The 27,782-nt window shown below is 41.8% G+C and overlaps 1 protein-coding gene across 1 annotated transcript in view; it reads left to right on the forward strand.

Moving 5' to 3' along the window:
• Positions 1–27,782, forward strand: part of LOC148898527 (cytosolic carboxypeptidase 4-like) — an 81,901-nt gene that overhangs the window by 19,452 nt on the left and 34,667 nt on the right. Inside the window, 9 exon segments of the mRNA XM_088995736.1 lie at positions 130–193; positions 7,450–7,658; positions 12,556–12,712; positions 16,158–16,231; positions 20,219–20,335; positions 21,448–21,477; positions 21,480–21,630; positions 22,041–22,125; positions 24,151–24,420. Coding sequence (XP_088851862.1) covers positions 130–193; positions 7,450–7,658; positions 12,556–12,712; positions 16,158–16,231; positions 20,219–20,335; positions 21,448–21,477; positions 21,480–21,630; positions 22,041–22,125; positions 24,151–24,420 — 1,157 coding nt within the window.

Below are 27,782 nucleotides of genomic sequence, written 5' to 3' on the forward strand. Positions count from 1 at the left end.
GATTTTGTGTTTGTTTATTATTATCTCAAACATGGTGGGCCAGTGGTCAACTGGTTCGCAAGTCGGCATGACACTGTAGAGGTTCAGGATGTTTTGTCATTACAGTGGTGCTTTTCTTTATCTCTCCAGAATGCTGGGGATGCAGAGAGCACTTTGAATGTTCTGAATATCCTCGATGAACTTCTGTCTGTAGGTGAGCATGGAAATAAATAGAATGAATGTATAGATTTTCACACTGTCCTTCAACCAATTGTGGGATTTTTCCTGGTTATGTAAATTATCACCCAGGGTATTGCAAAAACCTGGTTTATTTAATCTTGTTATGCCCCGGCAAAGCCAATAACATGAAAGGGAGACCAGACTCAAGTTGGTCCTAGAAAAAGAAATAATTTATTTTCGGTAGTCAATTCAAAGAACCACTCAGCCAAAGGTCTGGTCTTGGCAGGCAGATGAGGGAGTGAGTGAGCCTGGAGCAGCACCTGATGTAGGGTGCCCAGGATCCAGGTGTGTCTCATCAGCAATTAGCAGGCTCCATGTGGCCTCCAATGGGGAGGAGGGGAGAACGGAAATGATTGAACTACCCTCACCCCACATCACTGACCTCTAGAGGAGGGAGGAGCACATCACACATCTTTCTTCAAATATACAGTAAAGTCTCGTTATATCGATATTCAAGGGAGTCCGAAAAAATATCGATATAACCGGGACTATCGATATATCCGACCCTGTTTGCATGTAATTTTCTCCGTGCGTGCATAGAAATAGTATCGATATAACCGGGACTATCGATATATCCGATATCGATATAACGAGACTTTACTGTATATGGTCTCAGTTCCCACATTGGGCACAATAGCACCTAACAGTGGGGAAGTAGCTGGAAGAGGTGGTGAGAAGTATTTTAATGACACTTTACAATAAAAACAATAAAACAAAGCACATAACAATAAAACAATAAATAAAATGATACATAATAAAATAGCAGATTGAATTAGACATTAAAAGCAATTTTAAACAAATGGGTTTTGAGGTGGGACTTGAGGGAGTCAATATTACGGATGTTGGGTGGAAGTGAATTCCAGAGTTTGGGAGCAGAGCGGCTGAAAGCTCTTCATCCCATCGTGGTGAGACGGGCAGAGGGCACATAGAGGTGAAGGGAGGATGAGGATCTGAGGGACCGAGAGGGAACAGAGATTTGAAGCAGGTCAGAAAGATAGGGAGGGGCAAGGTTATGGCTTTGAATGTAAACAGAAGTATTTTGAATTTGATCGATGTTTAACAGTGATGATCCGGGCTGAAGAATTTTGGACGAGTTGGAGTTTATGGAGAAATTTCTGATAGACACCGAAGAGAAGTGAGTTACAATAATCGATGCGGGAGGTGCCGAGACTGTGGATAAGGATAGCAGTGGTGTGGGGGGTGAGTGAGGGACGGAGAAGATTGATATTACGGAGGTGGAAATGTGCAGACAGAGTTATGTTATTTATATGGGAGTGAAAAGATAGTGAGCTATCGAGGATGACACCCAGGCTCTTGACCTGAGGGGAGGGGGACACGGTTGAACTGTCAATGGTGAGAGAGAAACTGTTGGTTTTGTGGAGGGTGGATTTGGTACCGACAAGGAGAAGTTCAGTTTTTTCACTGTTAAGCTTGAGAAAGTTATGGGAAAGCCAGGATTTAATTCTGAGAGGCAAAGTGAGAGGGATGAAGGTGGAAGAGTGGCGTCGGGTTTGCAGGAGAGGTAGAGTTGGGTGTCATCCGCGAAGCAGTGAAAGTGAATGCCAAAATTGCGGAAAATATTGCCAAGAGGAAGAAGGTAGGTAATAAAGAGAAGTGGCCCCAGGACAGACCCTTGAGGCACACCAGAGGACACAGGAGAGGATCGTGAGGTGAATGAGTTGATTTGGATAAATTGTGAGCGATCAGAGAGATAGGAATGAAACCAGCGAAGTCGGGTGTGGGTGATGCCTAGGGTGGAAAGTCTGTCGAGCAAGATAGGGTGGGAAATGGTGTCAAAAGCTGAGGTCAGGTCGAGAAGGATGAGAATGGAGAGTGAACCGGCATCGGCTGCTATAAAAAGATCATTTGTGATTTTTATGAGAGCCAGTAATGTGGCGGGGGCGGAAACCAGACTGAAATTGTTCGTAGAGGTTATTGTGAGTGAGGTGAGGGTGAAGCTGGGACACAACTGTCTTTTCAAGGATTTTGCGGATGAATGGAAGGTGGGAAATTGGACGTTATTGAAAGTTATTGAAATCGTTTGGATCTGAGCCAGGTTTTTTCAGGATTGGAGTGACAGCTGCGGTTTTGAGTGGGATAGGAACAATTCCAGTTGATAGTGAGGAGTGAATAATGGTAGAAATAAATGGGAGAAGAGAGGGTAGGCAGGACTTGATAAGGATAGTAGGGAGGGGGTCCAGTTGACAGGAGGAGTTCTTGGATTTGGTGATAATGTCTGAGATTATATAGGGATGGGGGAGTTCAAAAGCGGAAAGTAGTTGGGAAGGAGTAGAAAGGCTGGGAGGGGGGGGGGCAGAGGACCCGAGGTGCTGATGGTTTTTCTTGATCTTTTCACTAAAAAATATAAGTGTGAGGGGAGAGAGGTAGGAGGTAGGAGGTTGTATGATTTTGTGATAGAGGGAAAAGAGGACCAGTGAGTTTCCAGGATTAGAGTCAATGAGTCCAGAGTAATATTGCGATTTTGCGCGTGAGATTGAGTCCTTGTAATGGGTGAGCTGAGTTGTGTACATGTCCTTGTGAGTAGTGAGCCCAGTCTTCCTGTAAAGTCTTTCAAGTTGGCGAGTTTTTGTCTTGATGGAGCGGAGATAGGCGGTGAACCAGGGGGCAGACCGGGTAAATTGGACAGACCAGGACTTTACAGGAGCAAGCACGTTGAGGGTGTTTGTGAGGTCCGCGTTGTACCGGGAAACAAGTTCATCAGGAGATGAGTTGTAGTCCAGAAATTTTACATGCAAGGCATTCGAATGATACGGTTTCCTGGAGTGAAACTTGATGGATTTTCCAGTTCTTGCGGTAAATTATCGCGAGACCACCTCCGCGGCCTGAGAGGCGGGGCTTAGAAATGTAAACAAAGCCTGGCGGAGTCTCATCGTTGAGCGCGGAGAAGTCTCCCGCCATTTGCCAGGTCTCATTTATCCAAAAAAAGTCAAGCTTTCCGTCAATTAGAATGTCCTGGATAAGACACCCCTTGCCCGTAAGCAAACGGACGTTGAGGAGGCCGAAGTTGACGCTGGTGGCGTCCCCACTACGAGGCGCATTAGCCGACCTAGCCAGGCCGGCTAACATACGGTGATCGACAGAGCGGCTGCTCCTTCTGTGCGGCTGGCTGACGGATGACCAGAGGGAGGTGATATCCTTGGAGCCATCGAGGTGAAAGCCTCGACGTGATCCGCGGTGGATTTACCTCCGGGAAGGGCGACGAGCGATTTCCGGGAACCGGAGAATCGCCAGTGGCACGCTCGTCAATCGGCAGCGGAACTTCAGCAGCTCCTCCGCCGAGTACTGTCGCCGTCCAACAGGTCTATGGAGAAGCGACATGATATTCACCAGCAACACCGCGAGAGAGGCAGCGGCCAGGTTAGCCCTCGACAGCGGAAACGGGTGGGTGGAGATGATAACGCGGCTTCGTCTGTGATCCGGGTAAGAGACCGGAATCATGAGATGAATCGATAGCCAACATTCGTTTGGTGACTGTCTGGTATTGCCAGAGGTGCGTGAACCATAAAAAAGCTAAACATAGGTTAAAAAAGGCTAAAAGAAGTTAAAAACATTTCGCGGGAAAGCAGCGGCAGCCAAAGCGCGCCAGCGTACGCTCGACCCGGAACCGGAAGTGAAGTTGTGGGCAAGAATGTTTCCTGAAGTCATCACTAAAGTCTTTAGCATTCGCAGCTCTAGGTTGTGTTGTCTGGTTTTATTGGATTTGACTGCAGCATTTGATACTGTCAGGTTTGCATGGTGGTGATGGTGGTGGATCCCAAAAAAAGCAGGCAGGATAGAGTAGCAGGGTGTAATTGACAAATTGTATGAAAATAAAGTCCGCAGGAACCAAATGTAAAACAAAAAATCAAAGTCATCAGAAGTGCAAAGTAGTAGTGATGGGTCCAGCGACACTGAGGCGTGGATGCGTGCGCCGAGCTTCCATGGCAAACCCCGTGTCGGTGCGCGTGCCGCTTCACGAAAGTCGTGTGACAACTACCGGAACCACTGCTGATACGCACTCAGAGGTGCAGCACTCTTGTACTGGAAGTCCATGGAGGCAAGATTCCCTCACCTCTTGATATTGGCCACACAGGTGCACACCGGCCTCTTCAGTGCCTTGTGAGAGGATCTTCTCCAAGGCGGGGGAAATTGCCTCAAAAAAGAAGAAATAGACTGAATAACAAACCGCTGGAGAAACTATTTTTTTAATTAAAATCTTTAATTACAATGAGTCCATTGTCATTCACAACACTTTTACTGACACAATTCAGACAGGTGTTCACTTCATTTATCAACTGTCTCTCGAATATCAAAGATTTTTTCATGAAATTACGTATATGTAAAAATAATGTGAATGCAAATACCTAATCAATGGAATTGGATAAAATTGGTTTGACAGATCAGTATCAGATGACCCTGTCAAATATTTTCTGCAAGTCCACCAGGTGTCAGTATTCAGCACCAGTATTGAGCAACACAGTGTCAACACAGTGTGTCACTGTGTCAAAACGATATAGGATGCCTCATCTACCCATCACTCCAAAGTATCAAAGAAAACCATGATTAAAAATCTGCCAAGATGAAACAAACCTGACAATGTGAAGTAAACACATACAATGACCCGACAACGAATGGTCGTACCGGGACTCCTTTTAATTGCCACTGATTGGAACGACCAACACCTGGGCAGGTTCAGGCTGGGCCGACAGCCAACCAGATCGTGACAGATACACTGAAACGCAGTATTCTGTTGACTAATTTGCAGCACTTGTTGGGCATTGGCTGAGATCCCCAAAAATTGGAAGTTATCCTCATGCAGCGTTCTATTGTGAGCAGACGTGTTCGTATCATTCAATTGAGCTAAAAAAAAAAAAAACAAGAACAACAACAACAAGCACACCTGTCTGGTCGAGATAAATGCGAATGGAACTGTTCTCCAAGGGTCGTGTTATATTGTAAGCAGACTTTTTTGTATTGTTCAATAAAGATAATTTGAAGAGAAAATCTGACAGGGTTGGTCAGAACTACCTATTAGTGAACTGCTGTTTTTGCAGTGTGTATCAGCCACTCAGCACGGCACCAAAGAAAACAAGTGGAAGTGGTAAACTTATCGATGAGAAGGTTTCTTCAGCCGTCATCTGTACAAATTTGAAGGTTTCGGACGTTTCGCCTCCTATCCAAGAGGCTTCGTCAGCGAACTAAAGTCTGACTGGTCGTATCAGCCCTATTTATATATCCCTAATGTCCGGGCATGGCAGCGCCGGACACAGCTATGATAGGTCCCTACTCTCAGGTTGGGGGGAGCAGAGGACCACACCCTGTGGCCCCACTGATTGTTCCTACATTCCTGACTAATGACTGGCCTATTTGCCCCACTCCCACCGGTATCACCTCATCAGCATTACGAATGTTGCCGAACCTGTTTTGCTTAAGCAGGCTATTGTATGAACGATCCAAATTGAACCTCACCCCACCAGACCGGTTTAATGCAGGATTTAGTTGTTTTATGAGAATCGCTTCTTTTACCCCCCTTTCAAACCATCTATGTTCTTTCGCTAAGATTTTAACCTCATTGTAAGTGGTAAACTTAGTGAAGGAGAGAGGAAAATATTGTGCAAAACTATAGAATTAGAAATATTTGACTGTGAAATATGAGTTAGCTGTCCATGTGTCTGTGAAATCAACTACCAGCAGCATCCTAAAACCCCAAAACAAGAAAGACAATAGAAAGTCACAGATGTGACTAAAGGCAGTGTCTGAAATAATGTCTGCCCGGACGCCCGGGGCGTGCAACCTTTACGTAGGGCGTACAACTTACAAAACGTCTCCGTCCGGGTGTCCAAAAATGTTTTCCCCACGGAAATCGGAATCGGAATAACTTATTCCGATTTCGAAATCTTCATCCGATTTCAAAATCTTCGTTCGGTTCGGTTCCAATTTGCCCTGGTATCACCTCATCAGCATAACTAAGCCTATTTTGCCTCAGCAGTCTATTGTACAAATGATCCTAATTGAACCTCACCCCACCATGGTGGTTAAGGGAAGGATTTTGCTGTCTCAGCCCGTCTGGGCAATCAGTCCAGTCGTCAGTCAGGACAATAGAAGTAAGCAGTAGAGCCGCAGGGATTAGTCCTCTGCTCCCCCCAACCTGAGAGCAGGGACCAATCATAGCAAAGTCCGTCACCGCCACGTCTAAACAGTCGGGATATACATAGGGCCGAAACTACCAGTAAGACTGTAGTTTGCTGACAAAGATTCTTGGATAAGAACGAAACGTCCGACACCTTCAAAGAAGTACAGATGACGGCTGAAGAAACCTTTTCATCGATGGACCACTCCTGTACGACTGAGACCTTACACAGGCGCAGACAGAAAAATAGCATATATTTGCACCTGCGTAAATGCAGAATGCATGTACATTACAATTTGTCCTACCACAAACAATCTTTTTGTCACATGAGGAAGTGAAGGGTCATTGTTGAGTTGGTCACACCAGGGGAAGGCATCTCAATCACAGACCAATTGAACCTTACGATCCAGATGGGGGCTAACTACTTTTGTCTGTTTGGTGCTCCATCACCTGAATTTGCCTCGTTTGAAGATCAGTGGTGAAACTTATTCCAGCGAATCGACTGCACTTTAGGGGGATTATATGTAGTAAAGCCAAATGGCTTTGCTGACTGAACTTGAGAAGCCGCTACACAAAAGGGCATTGTCATTGTGATTTATTTCTGAGCAAAAACTTATATCTCAATGGACCCTGCCATTTGTAGATGACATTGCGTTGAGTAGTGAAGACAAAGAGCAGATGAATTGGCATTGTATGTCCACGACAGGAGATGAATAAACATTAATTTGACGAAAACAGAATGTTTTTAGGAATAGAAGGGAAGAATGAGACTGCATGGAGAAAAAGTAACAAGGATGGAGAGCTCTTGGCTTTGTCGACACCGAGCAATGGTAAAGGGGTGAGGAGGTGACCAAACCAACCCAATAATGTTGAAAATCGGTGCCATGTAAAAATTATTCAATAGAAAAGTTCCTCCTGAAGTGAAAGGGCTGGTTTGTCAAACAGCGTGAATGCCATCCACCATCGATACTTTTGAGACAGTGGCATTGCAGGGACAACCAGAGACACAGCTGGAGGTGATGAAAATAAAGAATGAATTGTTGGTCTATTGTTGGACATCATGCTGATAATTTCTGTGTTTGTCTTTCTGTTTTCAACAGAGCATAATATCTGCTCAGCAGTCTCCAAAGGTTATATGTCTGGACTCCTTCGGCTCTATGATGAATGGTACAGGAAGGACGTCACCCATTCTGCCATTGACGTCCTGCAGGCTCTGCTGCGTTGCTTTAATAAAATTACCCGCTGTGCTATGGGCAGAGACACGTTTGTTTCCCATGGAGGCATCCATCTTCTTTATCATACTACTCAGGTACTGCTGCTGCTCCCACAACAACTACCGATACTACCATCAACATGTCCTGTTTAGCTCATTACCCGAAGCTACTCTTTTTCAAACCATGAATGGCCATACAACAGATGACCAATAGATAAGATCATACAATGATATGGGATACACTGACTTCTGGGTGAACTGGAAATGGATAAACTTAAACCCCAATACACCAGACCTACTCCATTGTTTGGTACTGTAAATGCATGTGGTTTGACTTTAAAGTGATTTATCCAGGGGCCGAGTCAGAAATATTTCAGTGGCGTCACCAGGGTGACAAAACATCACAGTGAGGGTTGCCTCGGGGTGGCTGTGGGTTTGTCCGCCATTGCTGATCATACCTGGCACAAAACCTCTTGAACTTTCATGAAAAGAAGACAGAGGTGATACTGTTTAGTCCCAGTGGCCCATCTACATTTCATCCTGTAGACTTGATCCCCGTGGCTTGTTATCTGAAGTCAACAGTCTCAAACTTGGGTTTTAAACTGGACAGTGACTTTAAACCAGACCAACAAATTGGTGCTTTTGTTAAATCTAGCTTCTTTCATCCTTGGCAAGTGGCTAAAATAAAACCTTTCCTTTCTCATGAGCACAGTGAAGCAGTAATTCATGACTTTGCCACATCTTGGCTCGATTACTGTAATGAGCTTTACTTTGGAGTCAGCCAAGCATCCATGAAGTGTCTCCAGCTGGTCCAGAATGCTGCTGCTCGCCTTTTGACTGGTACTCGTAAGAGGGACCACATCATTCCTACTCTGGCATCCCTTCACTGGCTCCCCATACATTTTCGAGTTCTTTTCAAGATCTTAATATTTAACTTCAAATCTTTAAACGGCCTCGCTCCTTCTTCCCTCTTCGAGCTCATCCAGTCCTGCACACCTTCCCGATGTCTCAGGTCTGCTGACAAGACATTTTTAGATGTGCCAAAAACTAAACGGAGGCTCAAAGAGGCTCAAGAAATTGGGGCAGCTGTCCAATAATAATAATAATAATAATAATAATAATAATAATAATAATAATAATAATAATAATAATAATACATTTAATTTCAAGCGCCTTTCACAACACCAAAGGACACTTTACAATAAAAACAAAGCACACAACAATAAAACCATAAGCAAAATGATAAATAATAAAATAGCTGATTGAACTAGACCACAAATGCAATTTTAAACAGATGGGTTTTGAGGTGGGATTTGAAAGTAGGGAGTTAATATTACGGATGTTGGGTGGAAGTGAATTCCAGAGTTTTGGAGCAGAGCGGCTGAAATCTCTGCATCCCATCGTAGAGGTGAAGGGAGGATGAGGATCTGAGGGACTGAGAGGGAACGGAGATTTGAAGCAGGTCAGACAGATAGGGGAAAAAAACAAAACACAATACAATATGTACACATTGATTGATATAGGGCTTTAACAACAGCTGAAGCGCTAACATCTACAAAAAGCAAATGTGGACCCCTTATGGAAAGGATGAACATTACCTGAGCTCTGACCAGCGCTTTATTGCCACTCCTCGAAAGAAAAAACAAACAAACATGAACAAATTCGGGAATGGTGCTAAACGTCATGCTTTTCAATTCCCGAATAAATTCAGTGAGAATAAATTCAGTGAGACTTCAGATGACCCTTACAGTCTCCAGGGACCGGAAGATCAGTCAAGCTGCACCCCCCCCCCCCCTATCAACTGGACGGAAATGGCCGCCAACCATCGCGGTGCAGCAGGCCACAGCAGCCCTAAGGCACAGCGACATCGTGGGACACGTCCAGCTAGGAAGAGGGGGCTTTGGCCTTACAAACAAACCATTTTGGCGTAAGGCCTCTACATCGGAAAGAAGGAAAATGGTGATGGAAGAGCTGCGCCGCCAAGAGGAAGCTGAAAGAACTGCACAGGCTATATCTCTTGCCAAGCAGGGACAATGGATGAGGTGGGAAAGCCTGGAGAAGAGAAGGCTCAGCTGGAAGGATCTCTGGGAAATGGAGGCAAGCAACATCAGCTTCATCATCAGAGCTATCAATGATGTGCTCCCATCTCCAAAAAAATCTCCACCAATGGTATGGCGAAGATCCAACCTGTTACCTGTGTCCAACTTTAGGAACTCTCAAACACATCCTGACCGGTGGTAAGACCAGCCTCACACAAGGTCGCTACGCCTCGAGGCAACCAAGTCCTGAGGTGTTTGGCAGTTGTCCTTGAGAGCAATAGGAATACCATCAACTACTTTCCCATGTGAGCCACCACTTCCAGCACAGCACCGTTGACTTTTTTTCCGAGAGGGAGAGAAAAAGCCCAAACATCCTCCTGCAAAACTAGAGGTTGGACAGCTGGCCAGGGCCCGGGATTGGAAGATGCAGGTTGACATTGGCCAGCAATTGGTTTTCCCAGCGGAGATAGCAGCCACTACCCTCAGACCAGACTTGGTGCTCTGCTCCCCTTCACTCAAGGCTGCCTACATCACAGAACTTACATTCCCGTGGGAAAACTGAGTTGAAGAGGCCTATGAGCGCAAGAAGCTGCGCTACGCAGAACTCGCAGTGGATGCGCAACAGCGAGGATGGAAAGCCAAGGTCTATCCCATTGAAGTTGGATGTAGAGGGTTTGTGGCTTCCTCCACCATCAAACTGCTAAAAGACCTGGGCATCCATGGACAGGCTCTGCGGCACACAGTTAGATCACTCTCTGAAGCGGCAGAAAGAAGCATCCACTGGATCTGGATGAAGAGAAAGGTCCCTTGTTGGGCTCATAGGTCAGCAACCTAAGACCCCCCCACCAGCTTCTCAACATCTGATTGGGCATGGGACACAAGTCTGGGCATGATCAACCTGTCGCTGGCCACCATCGATGAGAGTGTCTAGTGATGAAAGGCCGAAACACCCAATGATTCTTTGGAGCACTACTGATGATGTGTCCCAAATTCACGCAAGGCTAAATCTCATGTGAGGACCATCCATTGGCACAAACGGACAGAATAACATTATGTCCAGTGTTTCATGATTCTGAGGAATGGCAGTGAATGCGTTGACTATTCCCAATCAATATCTCGGGTAGGGTGTGTGCGTGTGCGTGTGCGTGTGTGTGTGTGTGTGTGTGTGTGTGTGTGTGTGTGTGTGTGTGTGTGTGTGTGTGTGTGTGTGTGTGTGTGTGCGCACGCGTGTGTGTGTGTACCCTGTAGATCTACTGGAGGTACAGACAATTAAGCAGAGGGTCACACTTAAACTTTTCACGTTGAAGGTCTTTCCCTTTGGAATGAACTCCAGCTAAATTGTAGACAAGCCCCCTAGATGTCCATTTTGAAAAAAAAGTCTTGAAAACCGTTTTTATTCTGTGGCTTTTAATTCAGCATGAGACTGTGCATTGTTGATTGATTTTCATGCGTTTAACTGTTTGTGTGTGATTCGTTTATATTTGCGTCACGGTTTGCAAGGCGGTGATGGTTGTGGATCCCAAATAAGCAGGCAGGAGGGAGCAGCATGTTGTATTTGTCAAATTGTATTAAAATAAAGTCAACAAGAACAAAATCTAAAACATCAAAGTCATTAGAACAGAAAGGTACAAAGTATCAAAGAAAACAATGAGTTTTTACTCATTGTTTGCCAAGATGTCTGCCAAGATGAAACAAACCTGACAGGGTGAAGCAAACACAGACAATACAGTGCAATGACCCGACCCCGAATGGTCGTGCCGGGAGTCCTTTTAACTGCCACTGATGAAGACGACCAACACCTGTGTAACTGAGGGCGGGGCCGAACGCACTACCCGTTGGTCGCCAACCAGAACGTGACAGTCTGCCGCTGATTGACACGACCAACACCTGTGAAGCTGCATGCCGTTTTTTTTTTCAGGTGCTTTATGTATTAAGTTGACTAAAAATGGAGTATTGAAGGTAAAAAGTAGATTTGAAGAGCAAAATACTGAAAATGCTGATTTTCAAAAGAAATGTGTCATATTGTTAAGCGGCGAGACAACAAGCAGGTGGAAAGATGATAAAAGTCCACTCAGCCAGATCCAGGAATGATATTTTGAGTTTTCTTCATTTGAAGTCGTAATGAATGTCGCTTTTCGGCAGACCACAGGTAACACTGCTCTCCAGGCTTTCCTTTCTCCCTCTTCTTCCGCCTCAAAGTAACTTCCTCAGTCTGGTTTTAAATGTGCTTCAATGAGCTTCTGGCCAATCAGGTCCCAGCGGCAGGCAACTGGCCATTCCCAGGTGGTTGCAATCACCTTCTAAGAGACAATTTGTGGTCACCCGACACTACTGTTTTAGATGGGAAAAATGCGTACCTTTCTCCCATCCAAAATCCAGAAAAAAAAATCACATTTCTTTTGGTATCATGACATCATTCACACCTCCTCAGAGTTCAGACATTCTTGACGAATAATCAGCAATAATATTTTTCTTACCCTGGCAATGAAATGTTGAAATGTAAATTTCTCCACTGCGAGAAAACTAAAGGCAAATCCAAATCCAAATGCTCAATGGTGAACTGGTATGGCTGAAGGGCAAGACACCACCGCGGTATTCTGGTGTTGAATGGAGTGCATCCACACCTGTACAGTCCTTTCAGTCGATTATAACTTTCTGTGACAGTCTCTCCCATTGGAACAATCGTACTACGAAACCTCTGTCGATAAGTTTCTTCAGTAACGTTGTATTTGATTAATACTGCTGCTTTAATGGCTTCGTAGGACTCTGCCTTCTCTTCATCCATGCCAGCATATGCCTCAAGTGCCTTTCCAGTCAGCAAGGTCACTACTCGAGCAGCCCACTCTTTATAATTCCACCCTCAGGTTTTAGCTATTCTTTCAAACCTGACAAAAAAACTTTCTGCATCCTCACCCTCTCTCAGTTCTGGAATGTGAGTGTTTGTATCTTTGCAGGCATGCATGTTGAATCAATGTCTGGAATCGCTGGTAGAGTCCTCTGTTCAGCTGATGAGACGATGCCTGCCTAAAACCCCACTACCATTGACATCGGATCAATCCGCATACTCTTTCCCCTTGCCGAGAGGACATCACGAGGTTCTTCATACGCCAGGTAAATACATGATTGTAGAGCTAAAAGGTTTACTGTAGTTGTGGTCGAACAGTCAAAGAAAATGTAACTTTTGTATAAAAAGTTGTTCATATCAATTAATTCAACCTTTGTGGTAAAAATAGTAACATTTTCCAGAATTTAAAAAAAAGTTTGGTTCACACGGCATGATTTTAAAATTGTTGATCGACTTCAAAATTCAGATACCACACACATGCCAATTTAAAAACACATGAATGAACAAATCCGTCACACAACCGTTTTGAACACGGCATCATACGAGATTGATTCCCTCAGAAGTGAAATCTTCTCGAGAATAAACAGGACTTTAGAGTGACCAAAACGTCGGACGAAGAAGCAGCGGTCTCAGATTGTATATTGGCATCTGTGCTAGCTAATAAAGGCTTGGAGAAATGAAAAATAAACGCCACAAAAAGGAAACGTGTCATGAGATCCAAAAGATTTCGAATCATCCAGACACTTGAGAAAGGGGGCTGGGTACCACGACCATTAATTTTGTCGGAGCATGTGTGATGAATTTGTTTTTTAAAAGTAACAGTAAAATCTTGTTATATTGATGTTCTCGGGAGTCGGAAAAAATATCAGACTATGGATATATCCGATCCTGCGCCGAACCGCATTAAAAATGGGCAATAAATGGGGGATCATTTTCTCCTTGAGTTCATGGATTGCGTGTCTAGCATGCTTTTGTACTGTAGTCAAGTGAAAAAATAAACTTGTGCATTAAATAAAAACATCATTTATTATTTTTATAACGCACTCTTGCAATAGTGACTGAGTAGCACTCGACATTGTTCTATACACACGAGAGAAACCACCAACGCCAGCATGTACATACCGTATGAAAAACAGTGATTATCGCAAGCGATAAAGATATCTGAATATAACACAATTAAATACATGTATGGAAAGCAAAATCTGCAATGTTTACATTACTTACGTTGATAAAGTATTCTGCGGCACGTCGAACTCTTTCGCAATGGAGGATTTGCTCCATTGCTTATCATACTTCGTTCCGATATCACAATTCTTACGTTTCCCCATGGTTGAAATTGGTGTTGAACAAATGTATACTGTATAAGAAGACTACAGTATGTTTCAGATGCTATTGCAGCTCTGCTATGATATAACGTTTTATATCATAACACTCAAAAACCCCGACAGCTACACAGTGCAAGACACAAATGCTGGTCACGTGACCAATGGTGTGACCGATACAGATATGGCTATTGGTGGTACTGGAGAGAAACCCTTAAACAAATATCCATTCAGCTTAAGCTGCTTTTGTATCGATATAAGCAGAGCAAAATGGCTGGCGGGAGATGAAAAAGGCACCGTAGTAACCGGATTATCGTAATAACCCGGTATCGTACTAACCGGAACTAATTATACATCACAGACTAGAAATATGCCGGGAAATGGAAATAGTATCGTTATAAGCAGTACTATCGATACAACCGATATCGTTATAACGAGACTTTACTGCAGTGATGTTGATTCGCAAATTTATAAAAAGTCAGCTTTTACTGGTTGCTTTTCATGAAATAGCATTTATTATCAGTGTCTGAAATAACGTCTGCCCGGACGCTCGGGCGTACAGCTTCCAGAACGTCTCAGCCCGGGTGGCCGACAAAATGAAAGTTTTTATTATTTTTTTTTTTTACAAATCAAACCTTTGCTTTATTCACGAAGGCAAACGTTTGAACGAAGATTTCAAAATCGGAATAAATTATTCCAATTTCGAAATCTTTGTTCGGTTTGGAGATTTTGGAATTTCGGTTTGTTTGTCAATTTGCATACGGCAGCCAATCAGAAGCCTACTTCGTGCATCCGGACTTTCGCGAGTGTTATAAGGTCGTGTATTTGCATATCATTTTCCAGAGTGGATGCACAGAACCTCAGCCCCAGAAGAAAGATTCAAAAGAAGCTAACAAAATTGATGACGCTACAAAACATAAACGTACATTATCCCGTGACTGTAAAGTGTCATTGAGCGTTATGAAAGGCGCTTAGAAATCAATGTATCATTATCAAAAGCATTGTGGAAAGAGGAGTTCACGTGGCTTGTAGCAGACGACGAAAGGGAGCATTTGTGGTAGGTACATCCTTAAAGGACAACCGACACCTCCGGACAAGTTGTGTCCATAATTTGTAAAATCACTTCAAATGACTTCTACTGAGCTTATTTTACAAAGATTCCACCGCTTATGGCTATAATTTACCTTTTAAGACTCGCACTGTATATTCAGGAAGTCTTGTTTTTGGGTTGGTGACGATCCCTTACGTAACGTCACATTTGGAACGCCCCTGACCGAGAAAGGACATACCTTGCATCACCTCAATGCATTTTGCGGAACTTTGTGTGTTCTGAAAACTTCATGTTGATCCGTGTTGATGGCGAAATTAGAAGGAAAACACATAAATAACACGATGGTGAATCGTTGTGTGTTGCACCGTGACTACTATTTCATATTCGCTGACACAAATTCCCAGCAGACAAATAAGCCCGTTTCCAACGGAGCTTGGGCGCCATCTTGTGCATTTTCTGTGTGCTACATTTCTGTCCAGATGCCTCAAAATAACTGGGAATAACTTCTTTAATCGATTGCAAACATGTATGCTTTCCTCTTCAGAACTACAGTAAAGTCTCGTTATATCGATATTCAAGGGAGTCCAAGAAAATATCGATATAACCGGGACTATCGATATATCCGATATCGATATAACGAGACTTTACTGTATTTGAATCATATTCATAAGTGGATGAGTAACAAGAAAGCATCTTCTCCTAATCTGAAGCCATTGTTTTGACTCTCGAGCAAGGCAAGACGTCTCTGCATGACGTCACGAACAAGGGGGTGGGACATTCTGAAAATGGTCATTTCCGGTTTCATTTTGAAATCGTTTTTGGACACCTTAAGTCATTTTTATTGGTGTTTTGCATTTGACCAGAAATATCATCCTGCGTGTTTTGGGTATTTTAGATGCAATAAAATGTTTTTCTGATGTCCGTTAGGAAACAAAAAAGTGGTGTCGGTTGTCCTTTAATATAAAAAAATGTTAATACTTTGCAACAATGTTTTTTTTGGGCGATTAGTCATCTTATTGTGTTTCAAGATGTGAAAAATGGGGCGGGCAACTTTATGGACGGGCATGGAACTTTTCAGAGTTGTCTGCCCTGCTGTCCAGTAACTTTTTGTCATAAGTTTCAGACACTGTTATGACTATTTTTTTATTATTTATTTATTTATTATTCTTGTGATGATTTCATGAACAAGGAATCACAATTAGTTTGTACAAATGCTTGTATTATTTACTTGTTTCTTGTTGAAAAGTGGGCAGGATGTTATTGTTGTTCTATTTTTGTTCTGAAGCTTGTTATGAAGCACAACTTCACTCACACTTTTTTATTGTTACTTTTTTTAAGATGAGAGCAATGGTGAGATTGGTGATGATGATACGGTGGAGGAAGATTACCAAGAGCCTCAGAGTAAAGACTATGTACGTTAAGGCACTTTATGATCATTGATTGGGACAACAATAAACAACAAATAAACCAAAAATCACCATGACTTATTAGGTTCCTGAAAATGGTTTTCTCATTTGGCAGGATAACAAATTACACTGTGTGCAGAATTATTAGGCAAGTTGTATTTTTGAGAAGTAATTTAATTATTGAACTACTACTATATTCCAAATCAACTCCAAAAACTCATAAATATCAAACATGAATATTTGTGGAAGTTGGAGTTGGGCTTTTAGTTTTGGCTCGGGACCTCGGTTTACGAACGTTATATTTATGAAAATTTTACCTTTGCATACAAACTATTTTTCGGGATACACACTGAGCTGCCACAATGAGTGGGGTAAGACTACAGTATTGTAACGTTTGGTGCTTGTGTTGTGCATGTTTGCGGGCTGGGCTTGTCGGGGGAGCGCGTCAAAATTGCCTCAAAATGGCACGGAATAAATTCTTTAATCAATTGCAAACATGTATGCTTTCCTCTTCAGAACTATTTGAATCATATTCATAACTGGATGAGTAACAAGAAGGCATCTTCTCCGAATCTGAAGCCATTGTTTTGATTCTCCAGCAAGGCAAGACGTCGAGGGGTGACGCCACGAAGGAGGGGGCGGGACTTTCTGAAACTGGCCACTTCCGGGTTCATTTTCTTGCAGATTTTGGACACTTTAAGTCATTTTTATTGGTGTTTTGCATTTGACTAAAAATATCATACTGCGTGTTTTGGGTATGTTACATTCTATAAAACGTTTTTCTGATGTGAGTTAGGAAACACAAAAAGTGATGTTGGTTGTCCTTTAAGTGATACATTAGTAAAACATAGTCTTCTTGATTTGAATACCACATACCTGGACGTTCCAAGCACCAACATCCATAAACCAACAGAACATACGTCTGTGTAAGATCTCAGTCGTACAGGAGTGGTAATAATAATAGTAATAATAAAAATATATTTAATTTATAAGCGCCTTTGAAAACTCTCAAGGACACTTGATCCATCGATGAAAAGGATATATAAATAGGGCCGATACGACCAGTCAGACTTTAGTTCGCTGACGAAGCCTCTTGGATAGGAGGCGAAACGTCCGACACCTTCAAAAAGTACAGATGACGGCTGAAGAAACCTTCTCATCTGGACAGTAGGGATATATATAGGGCCGAAACTACCATTAAGATTTTTGTTTGTTGACGAAGCTTCTTGGATAAGAAGAGAACCGTCCGACACATTCAAAGAAGTACAGATGACGGCTGAAGAAACATTTTCACTGACCGACAGAACATAAACATTTTAATGGGTTGTCTTTCCATGAACCGATAGTTTTGTGACGGGGACAGTATATCCCCATCAGGTTCACTCCCATCCTTAATGAGCCCTTCCTGTGAAGGAATTTACCAAGTCCTAAATTACGCGCAAGGCCAGATCTCCTACAGGAAGATGACAGTTTAACAGGCTGTGTCTGTTCCCCTCAGATTGACCCCAGATTTTCTATGCTTCCATTGTGGGCCTTGTGGCGGCCAACTACACACGACTACCTGGGGCACGTATTTATTCCAACTGCTAACAAGTGGATCTGACTAAAAACATGGAAAATGCAGTAAAACATTCTTAACATAAATACGCCCCCTGCTGTACACCTGCTATTGCCCGCCACAAATTGCCTAAAAATTCTGCACACGGTGTAACGATATCAACGTTTGACAGAGAAGACAAAAAGAAAAAGAAAAAAAAAAACATTTGTACTAATGTCTAAAAGAGAGATTTGTCTTTTTTTTCCTATGGACTAATTGAGCATGCTGATATAGTCAAGAAAGTCCACACATGCACAAAAAGAATTCTGTGGACTTACATTCAAGTAAAGATCAGGTCAAGCAACCTCAAGCGCATTTTAATATTAGACAATTGAATTCCTTTGAAAAACACATTTTTTTCCAAACATTTTTTTTCGGAATTCTCTTTATTGACAACCAATTGGGAGGATTTTTAGTTATTTTGTAATACCAGCAATAGAGTGCAAGGGGAAAAATGACAATACAATTTAAAAACAATGCCACAAATGAAATTCACACCAAACGTGTTCATTCACAGACATTTTATTTCTCTATTCACCAATTTATACATTTGCGTAAATGCTAATTGCTGTTGTTCATTTGTAACATGCAATATATGACACCACAACACTCAAATTAAAACAATGTCAATAGATAAGCAAGGGCCCTGATATACTTTGCACATAATTTCTTATTTTAGGTCAGTTATTTTTGTCCAAAAGTTAAGTCACGAATAATATCAATTCAACCAAACCACTCCACAAAATAAATAAATAAATACATTCTGGGAATGCAGATTGGAGAACTAAAGAGCATATCAGAACTCAGACTTTTTTTTATAAAAATCATTAATATAAGGTGTGAGGCACGTAGTCATTGTCCATATGTGCTGGGTTTATAAAATAACAACAATAGTAAGAATAATTATTTCACATGCCTCAATAACGCATACATAAAGGGAATTTATAATATACTGTGGTACCTCTACCTATGAAATTAAGTAGTTCCAGAAGAAATTTAACGAGAAACAAAATCATCACGGCCCTTAACTAGAAAGTTTTATCAGTAGAGATCCATAAATGTATGTAGACACATACTGTAGAAAAATACATTTTAGGTACTTCTTACCCAGTGAGATGCCAGGATGATGATCGTCAAAGACTGAGTAGCAGAGTATGTTGCGTTCAAGAAACTCGGCTCTGCGACAAGCAGCCCATCTTGTATTTTTAGCGATTTAAACCATATTCTTTTCTTTCAGACAGTCTATTGTAGGTGTTCAAATACCTGACATGTTTCTCTGACGAAGGCGGAAGTATACGCTGAAACATGTCAGGTATTTGAACACCCACAATACACTGTCTGTAAGAAAATAATCTGGTTTAAAGGACAACCGATGTCACCGGACAAGTTGTGTCTGTAATTTGTAAAATGGCTTCAAATAACTTCTACTGAGCGTATTTGACAAAGATTCCACCGCATATAGCTAGATTTTACATTTTAAGACTCGCGTTGAATATTCAGGAAGTCTTGTTTTTGAGTTGGTGATGAGTCCTCACGTCACGTCACTGAAGGAACGCCCCTGACCAAACAAAAGACACATTGTAGCAGTCCTTCCATCACGTCAATGTATTTTGCTGTACTTGTTTGGTCTGAAAACCTTGTGTTGCACCAAAAAGCCGCCAGAAGAGGGCGACCAAGCTCCATGGAAGGAATTTATCACCCTGTGGAAACGGGCTGATTAAGTCCTCACAGGAGGTTGGAAGCCATTTTCTGCCTCTTTTTGGGTGATACATTTCCCCCCAATGTTGCCTCACAATGGCACGGAATAAATTCTTTAATCGATTGCGAACATGTATGCTTTCCTCTTAACTATTTGAATCATATTCATAATTGTATGTGTAACAAGAAAGCATGTTCTCCGAATCTGAAGCCATTGTTTTGATTCTCCAGCAATGCAAAACGTCTTGGTGTGACGTCACGAACTGGGGGCGGGACTTTCTGAAAATGCCCAATTCGCAGCTCAATATTTTTTGCAGATTTTGGACACTTTAAGTCATTTTTATTGGTGTTTTGCATTTGAATACAAATATCATACTGCGTGTTTTGGGTATTTTAGATGATATAAAATGTTTTCTGATGTCAGTTAGGACACAAAAAAGTGACGTCGGTTGTCCTTTAAATTAGATATCAAGTAGACAGGATGAACTTAGTACAACTATGTGTATTTTAATCTTTCGTAACTTCAAATGTCTCTCGGAACATGAGGTACCATTTTCCTGTTGAGGTGTTTTGTAACTTGAAAATTTCATCTGAAGACGATGTTCGTAAGTAGAGGTACCGCTGTATATACTATTTACAAATGTTTCAGTCAACATGAAGAAGCGCAAATGTTTGATACATAATGTTCATTTTTGTAGGATGAGGACTTGGAGACTGACTTGAACAAACTTTGTCTTCGCCCTGCATCAGACAGACCCAAAGAGCTCCTGCCACAATACAGCCGTCTCTGTCCCGAACTCTCTCATGACTTCCTGGTACTGTTTGTAAGACTGTGGCATCTGGAATTGTGCAATTAGGTTCAGCAGGATGGAAGCCAGAGGCCACCAAAGTGGTATCTATGTGTACTAGTCATAGTTTTACTATTTGGTGGTTTCTACTGCCTTTGTGACTGATGATATATTGCGTTATTGTTGTATATAGTACAGTATACGATAGTTGCTCCATGTACAGCACTTTGTGTGCAGCGTTGGCTGTTTGAATATGGTAGTATGCAATTTTTTGTTTGGCAACTAGCGAAAACCAGGGCAGACAACTCTGAAAAGTTGCCTGCCGGGCCATAAAGTTGCCTGCCCAGCCATAAAGTTGCCTGCCCCATTTTTCACAACTTGAAACACAATAAGACGACAAATCGCAAAAAAAATGTTGTGAAGTATAAAGGATTTTTTTACATTAAGGAAGTACCTAGCAAGATGACTAATTGCAATAAAAAACATTGTTGAGAAGTATAAAGGATTTTTTATGATGGATGTACCTACCACATATGATCCCTTGCTTAATTTATGGTAAATATCCCTTGCTGAGGATTTTGCTCCAGTTGTTGTTTATCGTCATGGTGCACAATGCAATGTTTGCGTTGCGTTGTCTGCTCTTTCGAAGTGCCTTTCAAAACTCTCAAGTACACTTTACAGTCACGGTATTGTCCGAAGCATGGCAAATTTGCATACTGCCAAACGAACGTACGTTTGGCAATTTGCATACTCAGCACGGCAGCCAATCAGAAGCCTTTTTCGTGCTTCGGACTATACCGTGACTGTAAAGTGTACTTGAAAGTTTTGAAAGGCGCTTAGAAAGAGGAGTCCACGTGGCTTGTAGCAGTTTGCTTGTCGCTTTTGCTTTATTGAATAGAACAAACGTTTGATTTGAAAAAAAAAACGTTTTTTTTTTTTTCTTGAAGAAGTTGTCGGCCACCCGGGCCCAGATGTTTTGAAAGTTGTATTCCCCGGGCCTCCGAGCAGACATTATTTCAAACTCTGATGATGACTTTGAGTATTTTTGAGTTAGTCCAGTAATTGTGACCTACAAAGCCAAAACTTATCTTTCTTGATGTAACACCTATCACAAAACAGTCAACATCTGTTTCTCACAGGAAGAGTTGGATTTGAGTTCACAAGAGAGTTCATCATCATCATCTTCATCTCATCTTCATCTTCATCTGATGACGACAGTGGACAGTGCAACCATTTGCATCTCCACTCCCTCATGACGGAAGAACAAACTGCAGATATTCATTCTTGGCCAGAAAAACAAACAAAAGATGCAACCAAATCAGGTGAGGCTGTGATTAGAAAACACAATATGAAACCCAAAAACGGATAGACACAGTGAGTTACAGAATTAATGATATACAGAGGCACGGCAAGTTGCTAAAAGTACTTTTTACTTCATATTTTGGCTTGTGCCATTTTGTGGGATTTGCAAATCCTTGACATATATTGTATTAACACCGACAACCATTAACATCGTTTTTGCTCGAATCGTGCTGACATTATTCAATGTTATTTACCCAGCTGGCTACCTAGCTAGCTGTCGATTAGCTGTCTATTTAGCTGGCTGGTTGTCTAGCTAGCTACCTAGCTATATATCATGTCATATTTAGATCAAATGTTGTCGAAAGAGCATTTTAATGACCGAATATTAATTAGTTTAACATGTTCTATATTTTCTTTGTCTGATATGTAGCTGAATTGAGACTAAAAGATTTCTACAGTCAATCTGGTATCTTCAACACCAAAGCTGAAGTTGGAATCAAGACTGCAAAGGCAAGGTAAGATGGAAGTCATTTGTATTTCCGAATCGCAGTACGGTGAGTATAGTTTTTTGAATGTTGCTGTGCCGATGACCATTTTGTGTTTGGGAGCCTTTGACTGAGCGAGTTGCTTGTTCTGTAGCCACAAAGGGACATAAGGCTTCTTGTGCCGGTCCCAAGCCCGAATAAATACAGCGGGTTGTGTCAGGAAGGGCATCCGACGTAAAAGCTTGGCCAAAACAAACATGCGGATCAAACCTCTAAAGATGGAGGACACTGATTTGCTGTGGCGACCCCTTGATGGGAAAAGCCGAAAGGAAAAGAGTACACTGTATATACAGAAGAGTATACTGTATATACAGAAGAGTATACTATATATATATATATATATATATAGCCTGCCATGTAACATACCTGTCAGCCTTGGCGCATAGCTGCCCTTATAAATGATTACAATTCCCGTATAAAAGTTGTAGTATGCTGTACATTATTTGAAATTATTTAAAAAAAAACGCTAACACAAGCGGAAATGCAGTTTACCGCGACCGTACGCGGCGATAAAAAATATATACATATGATCAAGTATTACATTTGCTCCCCTTATTAATGTTTGCAATTCCCCTTATTAAGCGATAATAAACCTTACAAACACAACCCGAAACATAATTATTTACTTATTGCAAGAATAAAAACAGAGATAGAATAAAAACAAAGTTTTAATTTGTTTAAATTATTTTATTTACTTCATACGTCTGTCACTAAACCGACATGGTGCTGTGAGGATCAATTTGGATCGTTCATACAACAGACTGCTGAGGCAACATAGGCTTAGTAATGCTGATGATGTGATACCAGAGCAAATAGGGCAATCAGGCCAGTCATCAGCCAGGACAAAAGAAGTAATCAGTGGAGCCGCACGGAGTAGTCCTCTGCTCCCCCCAACCTGAGAGCAGGGACCTCTATACCTATATAGCTATATATAGCTGAGTCCGGCATCGGGATATATATATATATATATATATATATATATATATAGAGAGAGAGAGAGAGAGAGAGAGAGAGAGAGAGAGAGAGAGAGAGAGAGAGAGAGAGAGAGAGAGAGAGAGAGAGAGAGAGAGAGAGAGAGAGAGAGAGAGAGAGAGAGAGAGAGAGCAAAACTGTGTATATCTTTTCCATCAACGGGAAGCGACTTTGCCCAAAGGCGCTTTTTAATTTAAAGGACAACCGACACCACGTTTTTGTTTCCTAACTGACATCAGAAACTGGGGGTTCTCCCATGCTTACTTCTACGATATAACTAGTTGATTCCTTGATTGCAACACAAATGCTTGACTTCAAATACGGAAACGGAATTACAAAATCAAATGAAAACAAAGTGACGCACATGCGCATATCATGCTTCATCGACAAAGACATTATTAATAATTGACGAAAGCGTTGTCGTTTGCTACCAGTGACCGAGACGATCCGAATTAGAGCCGAAATGGGTAATACAAGATCATCGATGAAAAGGTTTATTCAGCCGTCATCTGTACTTCTTTGAAGGTGTTGGACGTTTCGCTGCTTTGCTTCAGTGAATTAAACTCTTACTGGTAGTATCGGCCCTATATATATATATATATCCCTACTGAAGAAGCATCTTGGATAAGAAGCGAAACGTCCGACACCTGACGGCTGAAGAAACCTTTTCATCGATGGACCACTCCTGTATGACTGAGAGCTTACACAGACGTAAGACAAGATCATTCTTCTTCTTATTATTTTTTTTTTGTCGTATAAACGTTATTATACGGCGGACACAATTCAGAATGATTGGATTGGATTGGATTTGCCTTTATTAGTCTATATATGTAGACTTTATATTACTGTATTAGACTGTATATATATATTTATTAGTATTAGTTTTAATAAACTAATGATGAAAAAAACATAGACAATACGGGGAAAACGTATAAGTTGACAGGTATGAATTGTAACCAATTTTGTCTTGTTTCTGTTCTATTTGTAACCACTGTTACTTGATAATTGTTTTTGTCATCCTAGGCGAGATGATAGCTCAAGTCTGAGGAACGAAGCGCAGAAGGAAATGGGGAATGAGGGAAATGGAAAGCCAGATAACTCTATCATCATAGACCATTTCATCGACAAACAGGGACTTGCCATCCCTTACCATGAACCCAGTATGTATCGTGCTGCAGCCATCAAGACCAAATCTGTCCCAGGGTTCAGCACCCTGGCTTTCCCTGATTTTTGGGGTCAGGTCCCACCACCAGAAAATGAACCCATGGCTCCACGAACATCCAAACTCCAGAGGTACCCTGACTCACAACATGAATAGTGTTCTTATCGTAATTCACCCAGACCACTGGTCGCCAACCAAAAATGTTGGAAGAGCCATATTGGAACAAAAAATAAGTATCCGCAAAAAAATAATAGCCTTAAAGGACAACCAACACCATTTTTTTGTTTCCGAACTGACATCAGAAAAATGTTTTATAACATCTAAAATAACCAAAACACGCAGGCTGATGTTTTTGGTCAAATGCAAAACACAGTACTTCCTTAATTAAAAAAAATCCTTTATACTTTGCAACAATGCTTTGTTTTTTTTTTTTTTTTTTTTTTTTTTTTTTTTTTTTCCGATTAGTCGTCTTATTGTGTTTCAAGTTGTGAAACATGGGGCAGGTAACTTTATGGCCGGGCAGGCAACTTTATGGCCGGGCAGGCAAGCCCTGGTGTCCGCTAACTTTTTGTCATGAGTTTCAGACACTGATAAAGGCTAATCTAATCTAATCTACTCTAATCCACCGCTCATGCAAACGACAGTCCATCCTCCGAGAGAGGCTTGCATTGCAAAGCCTCCGAAGCGACTCCACTGACGAAGCTATCACGCAGAGCCTCGTTGAGTCCGTCCCCGAAATCACACTTTGTAACAAGTTAGCGTAGCTCAGTGACTAATTCTGTTACTGTCTGGCTGATCTGCTGTACACATTTGCGGTACTTGAACCCCTCCGAAATCATCAATGCCTTGGGCGCATGGTAATTTTTCAATATAGATACAATTTCCGCAAAACTCTAGTCTCTGGCCTTGGCAGGTTGCACTAAATTATGGAGAAGTCCAAATGTTGACGCGCCCATGGAGCTCAATGAAAACAAAACCTTATTGCCATTGTCAACATTTAGTGCCTCGAACACATAGGCACACCACGATTCATTCTCAGGTTGAAGCTTGTCCGGTCTTTAGAAAAGTAAGCCATTCTTATTTCACTGTACTTTTTAGCAGGTGTCGAGAACCTAAAGAGTTTGATATTTCTCTTTATTTGTAAGTAGGTTTGTTGTCAGATCTCCCAGGCAGGTGACGCGCAGAGCTTGATCGTGGCGTGGAGTCGAGCAAGTCGTGCCGTGTTGTCCGTCCGTGCCTGTGCGGGTCTTTGCAAGTCTCTTTGAGTCTGTGAGTCCGAGATGAGTCTGATTCTCTCTGTCCCACGACAGCTGCTTTTATACCATTTTCAAGCGTGTGATATGCGTCAGGGTGAGACGCACATCAAGGAGATCAAGGAATTGAAAGATTTAATTAAAGCTGCGGTGCGCACCGGTGACGCCACAGGGCTCCCCTCCTGGATCCTGTGATTTTCTCAGCGCAGACGCTGCTGAATCACAATTGTAGCATCCGAAATGCATTTTTGATTCTTGATATCTTTGGAAACAAAATTGAATCCCTGTTTCAATTGTCATAGGAGATCCGACACGGGAATCCGCAACGGCTGGTGTAATGCACCTGCACATCTCGCGTTTGGCACACCCAACTAATGATTTGGGATCTGGCCCTCTTTCAAATGGCTTAATCAAGCCGTACACAAAACAAAGTTTAGCTCAATCTAAACATCAATAATCCTATAATTTTATAAATTCACTCAGCAGGGGGTCCTAGGAAAAGGACACTGACAAACACGTACTCTCTCCATTCGCTCCTTTTGCATTCATGTACCTCAAAAACAAACTCACAACATTCACAAAAACATCTCTATCTAATGATTGAGCAATCATCACAATTACATATAATTCCATTGTGACCTTGCGGGTAACCATTTTATATATTCTTATTCTCTAAGATGGCCAGCAAAATGAAATTATAACATTTTATTATATCTATCTATCTATCTATCTATCTATCTATCTATCTATCTATCTATCTATCTATCTATCTATCTATCTATCTATATATATATATATATATATATATATATGTATATATATATATATATATATATATATATATATATATATATATATATATATATATATATATATATATATATATATATATATATATATATATATATATATATATATATATATATATATATATATATATATGTCTTATCAACAAGAGGACTTTAGTTCTTTGGGAATTTCACATTCAAATGCTTTGAATCAAAAAGAGGCCGCTAAGGTCTAAACATGGACATACACAAGCGCACATTTTCATTCCATTTTTCATCCGCCCGATGTCAGATCACAAAATACGTGTCCCGATCGCAGACAAAAATATTGGAATCCTGACTTCAAAGTGTTCAGTTCTCTTTGTGAAAACACCATCCAATCTAACAAAAATAATTTACTTCTACGCCTTCAAATTCACTCAAGTTTGGCATCTGTTTATTCATTTATTGGTTGGCTTGTTTATTTGTTCACTCAGTCTAATTTGCCTGCCTATTTAAGTTAGTGTTTGTTTCAACTGGACGGTATTCAGCAAAGAGCTATCGGAACAACAGTGTTATGTCATTAATGAGGACGTCTAGCTGGCATGGTTGGGCAGGTTTTCCGATGAGACAGGATAGACATCTGGATGGCCACCCGTCGAGTCCTCTTGCAATGACATGGCAGTCTCTCGTCCTGTGAAAGAAGAGAGAGCTGGTGGGCATATTACACGCAGGCAGGAACAATGTTTTTTGACAATACATTTGTGAATGTTAACGCAACCACCTTATTCCTTTTCTTTCCGTGTATAAAACCATTCGAACGAATCAATTAGCCGATCCTAGAATGCGGCTGTGAATCTTGATTTGACATTTTTTTCCAGGTGTCCCCCCAAAAAAAAAATTCAACTCCATCATGTTGATCGTTTCCAGGCATCCCCAGAATATGATCAGATTGATACAATGGACTGAAAGTCCTGATTTGCTCTTGTGAATCTTGAACCAACGCTGTCAATATCACTTGAATTGATGAATTGATTTGCTGACTCAAGTAGCAATGACTGTGTCTCCCCAGAGGGAGTCATTAGCGCTCCATGTTGCTGAACTGTACAAAGCCCAGCTGGAGTCACCGCTGCGGGGGACTGGTCACCCTCCTCTTTAGGGCAGATAATGAGGAGGAGGGCTGGGCTGCGCGCTCTCTCTGGGCAGCCCCCACCTCTCCCCCCCTGTTCCTTTGTCTCAGCGAAGCTCACACCCAGGGCACCCCCCACTGTGTCAACGTCTCTGCTCAAGCAAAGTGCGCACATACAAACAAACAATGCACGCACAGACACACACACACACACACACAAGGGACACACAAAAAGACACGGGACACACACAAAAGGACACGAACAGACGGCTCCTCCAAGATGCCCCTCCCCTTCAGCCGACCCCCCTTGCCCACGAACTGTCCTCGGAAACCCCGTAGCACTG

The sequence above is a fragment of the Hippocampus bargibanti genome, linkage group LG05 (assembly GCF_051943395.1).
Source record: "Hippocampus bargibanti isolate YZ-2025 linkage group LG05, ASM5194339v1, whole genome shotgun sequence".
In the NCBI taxonomy this organism is placed as follows: domain Eukaryota; kingdom Metazoa; phylum Chordata; class Actinopteri; order Syngnathiformes; family Syngnathidae; genus Hippocampus; species Hippocampus bargibanti.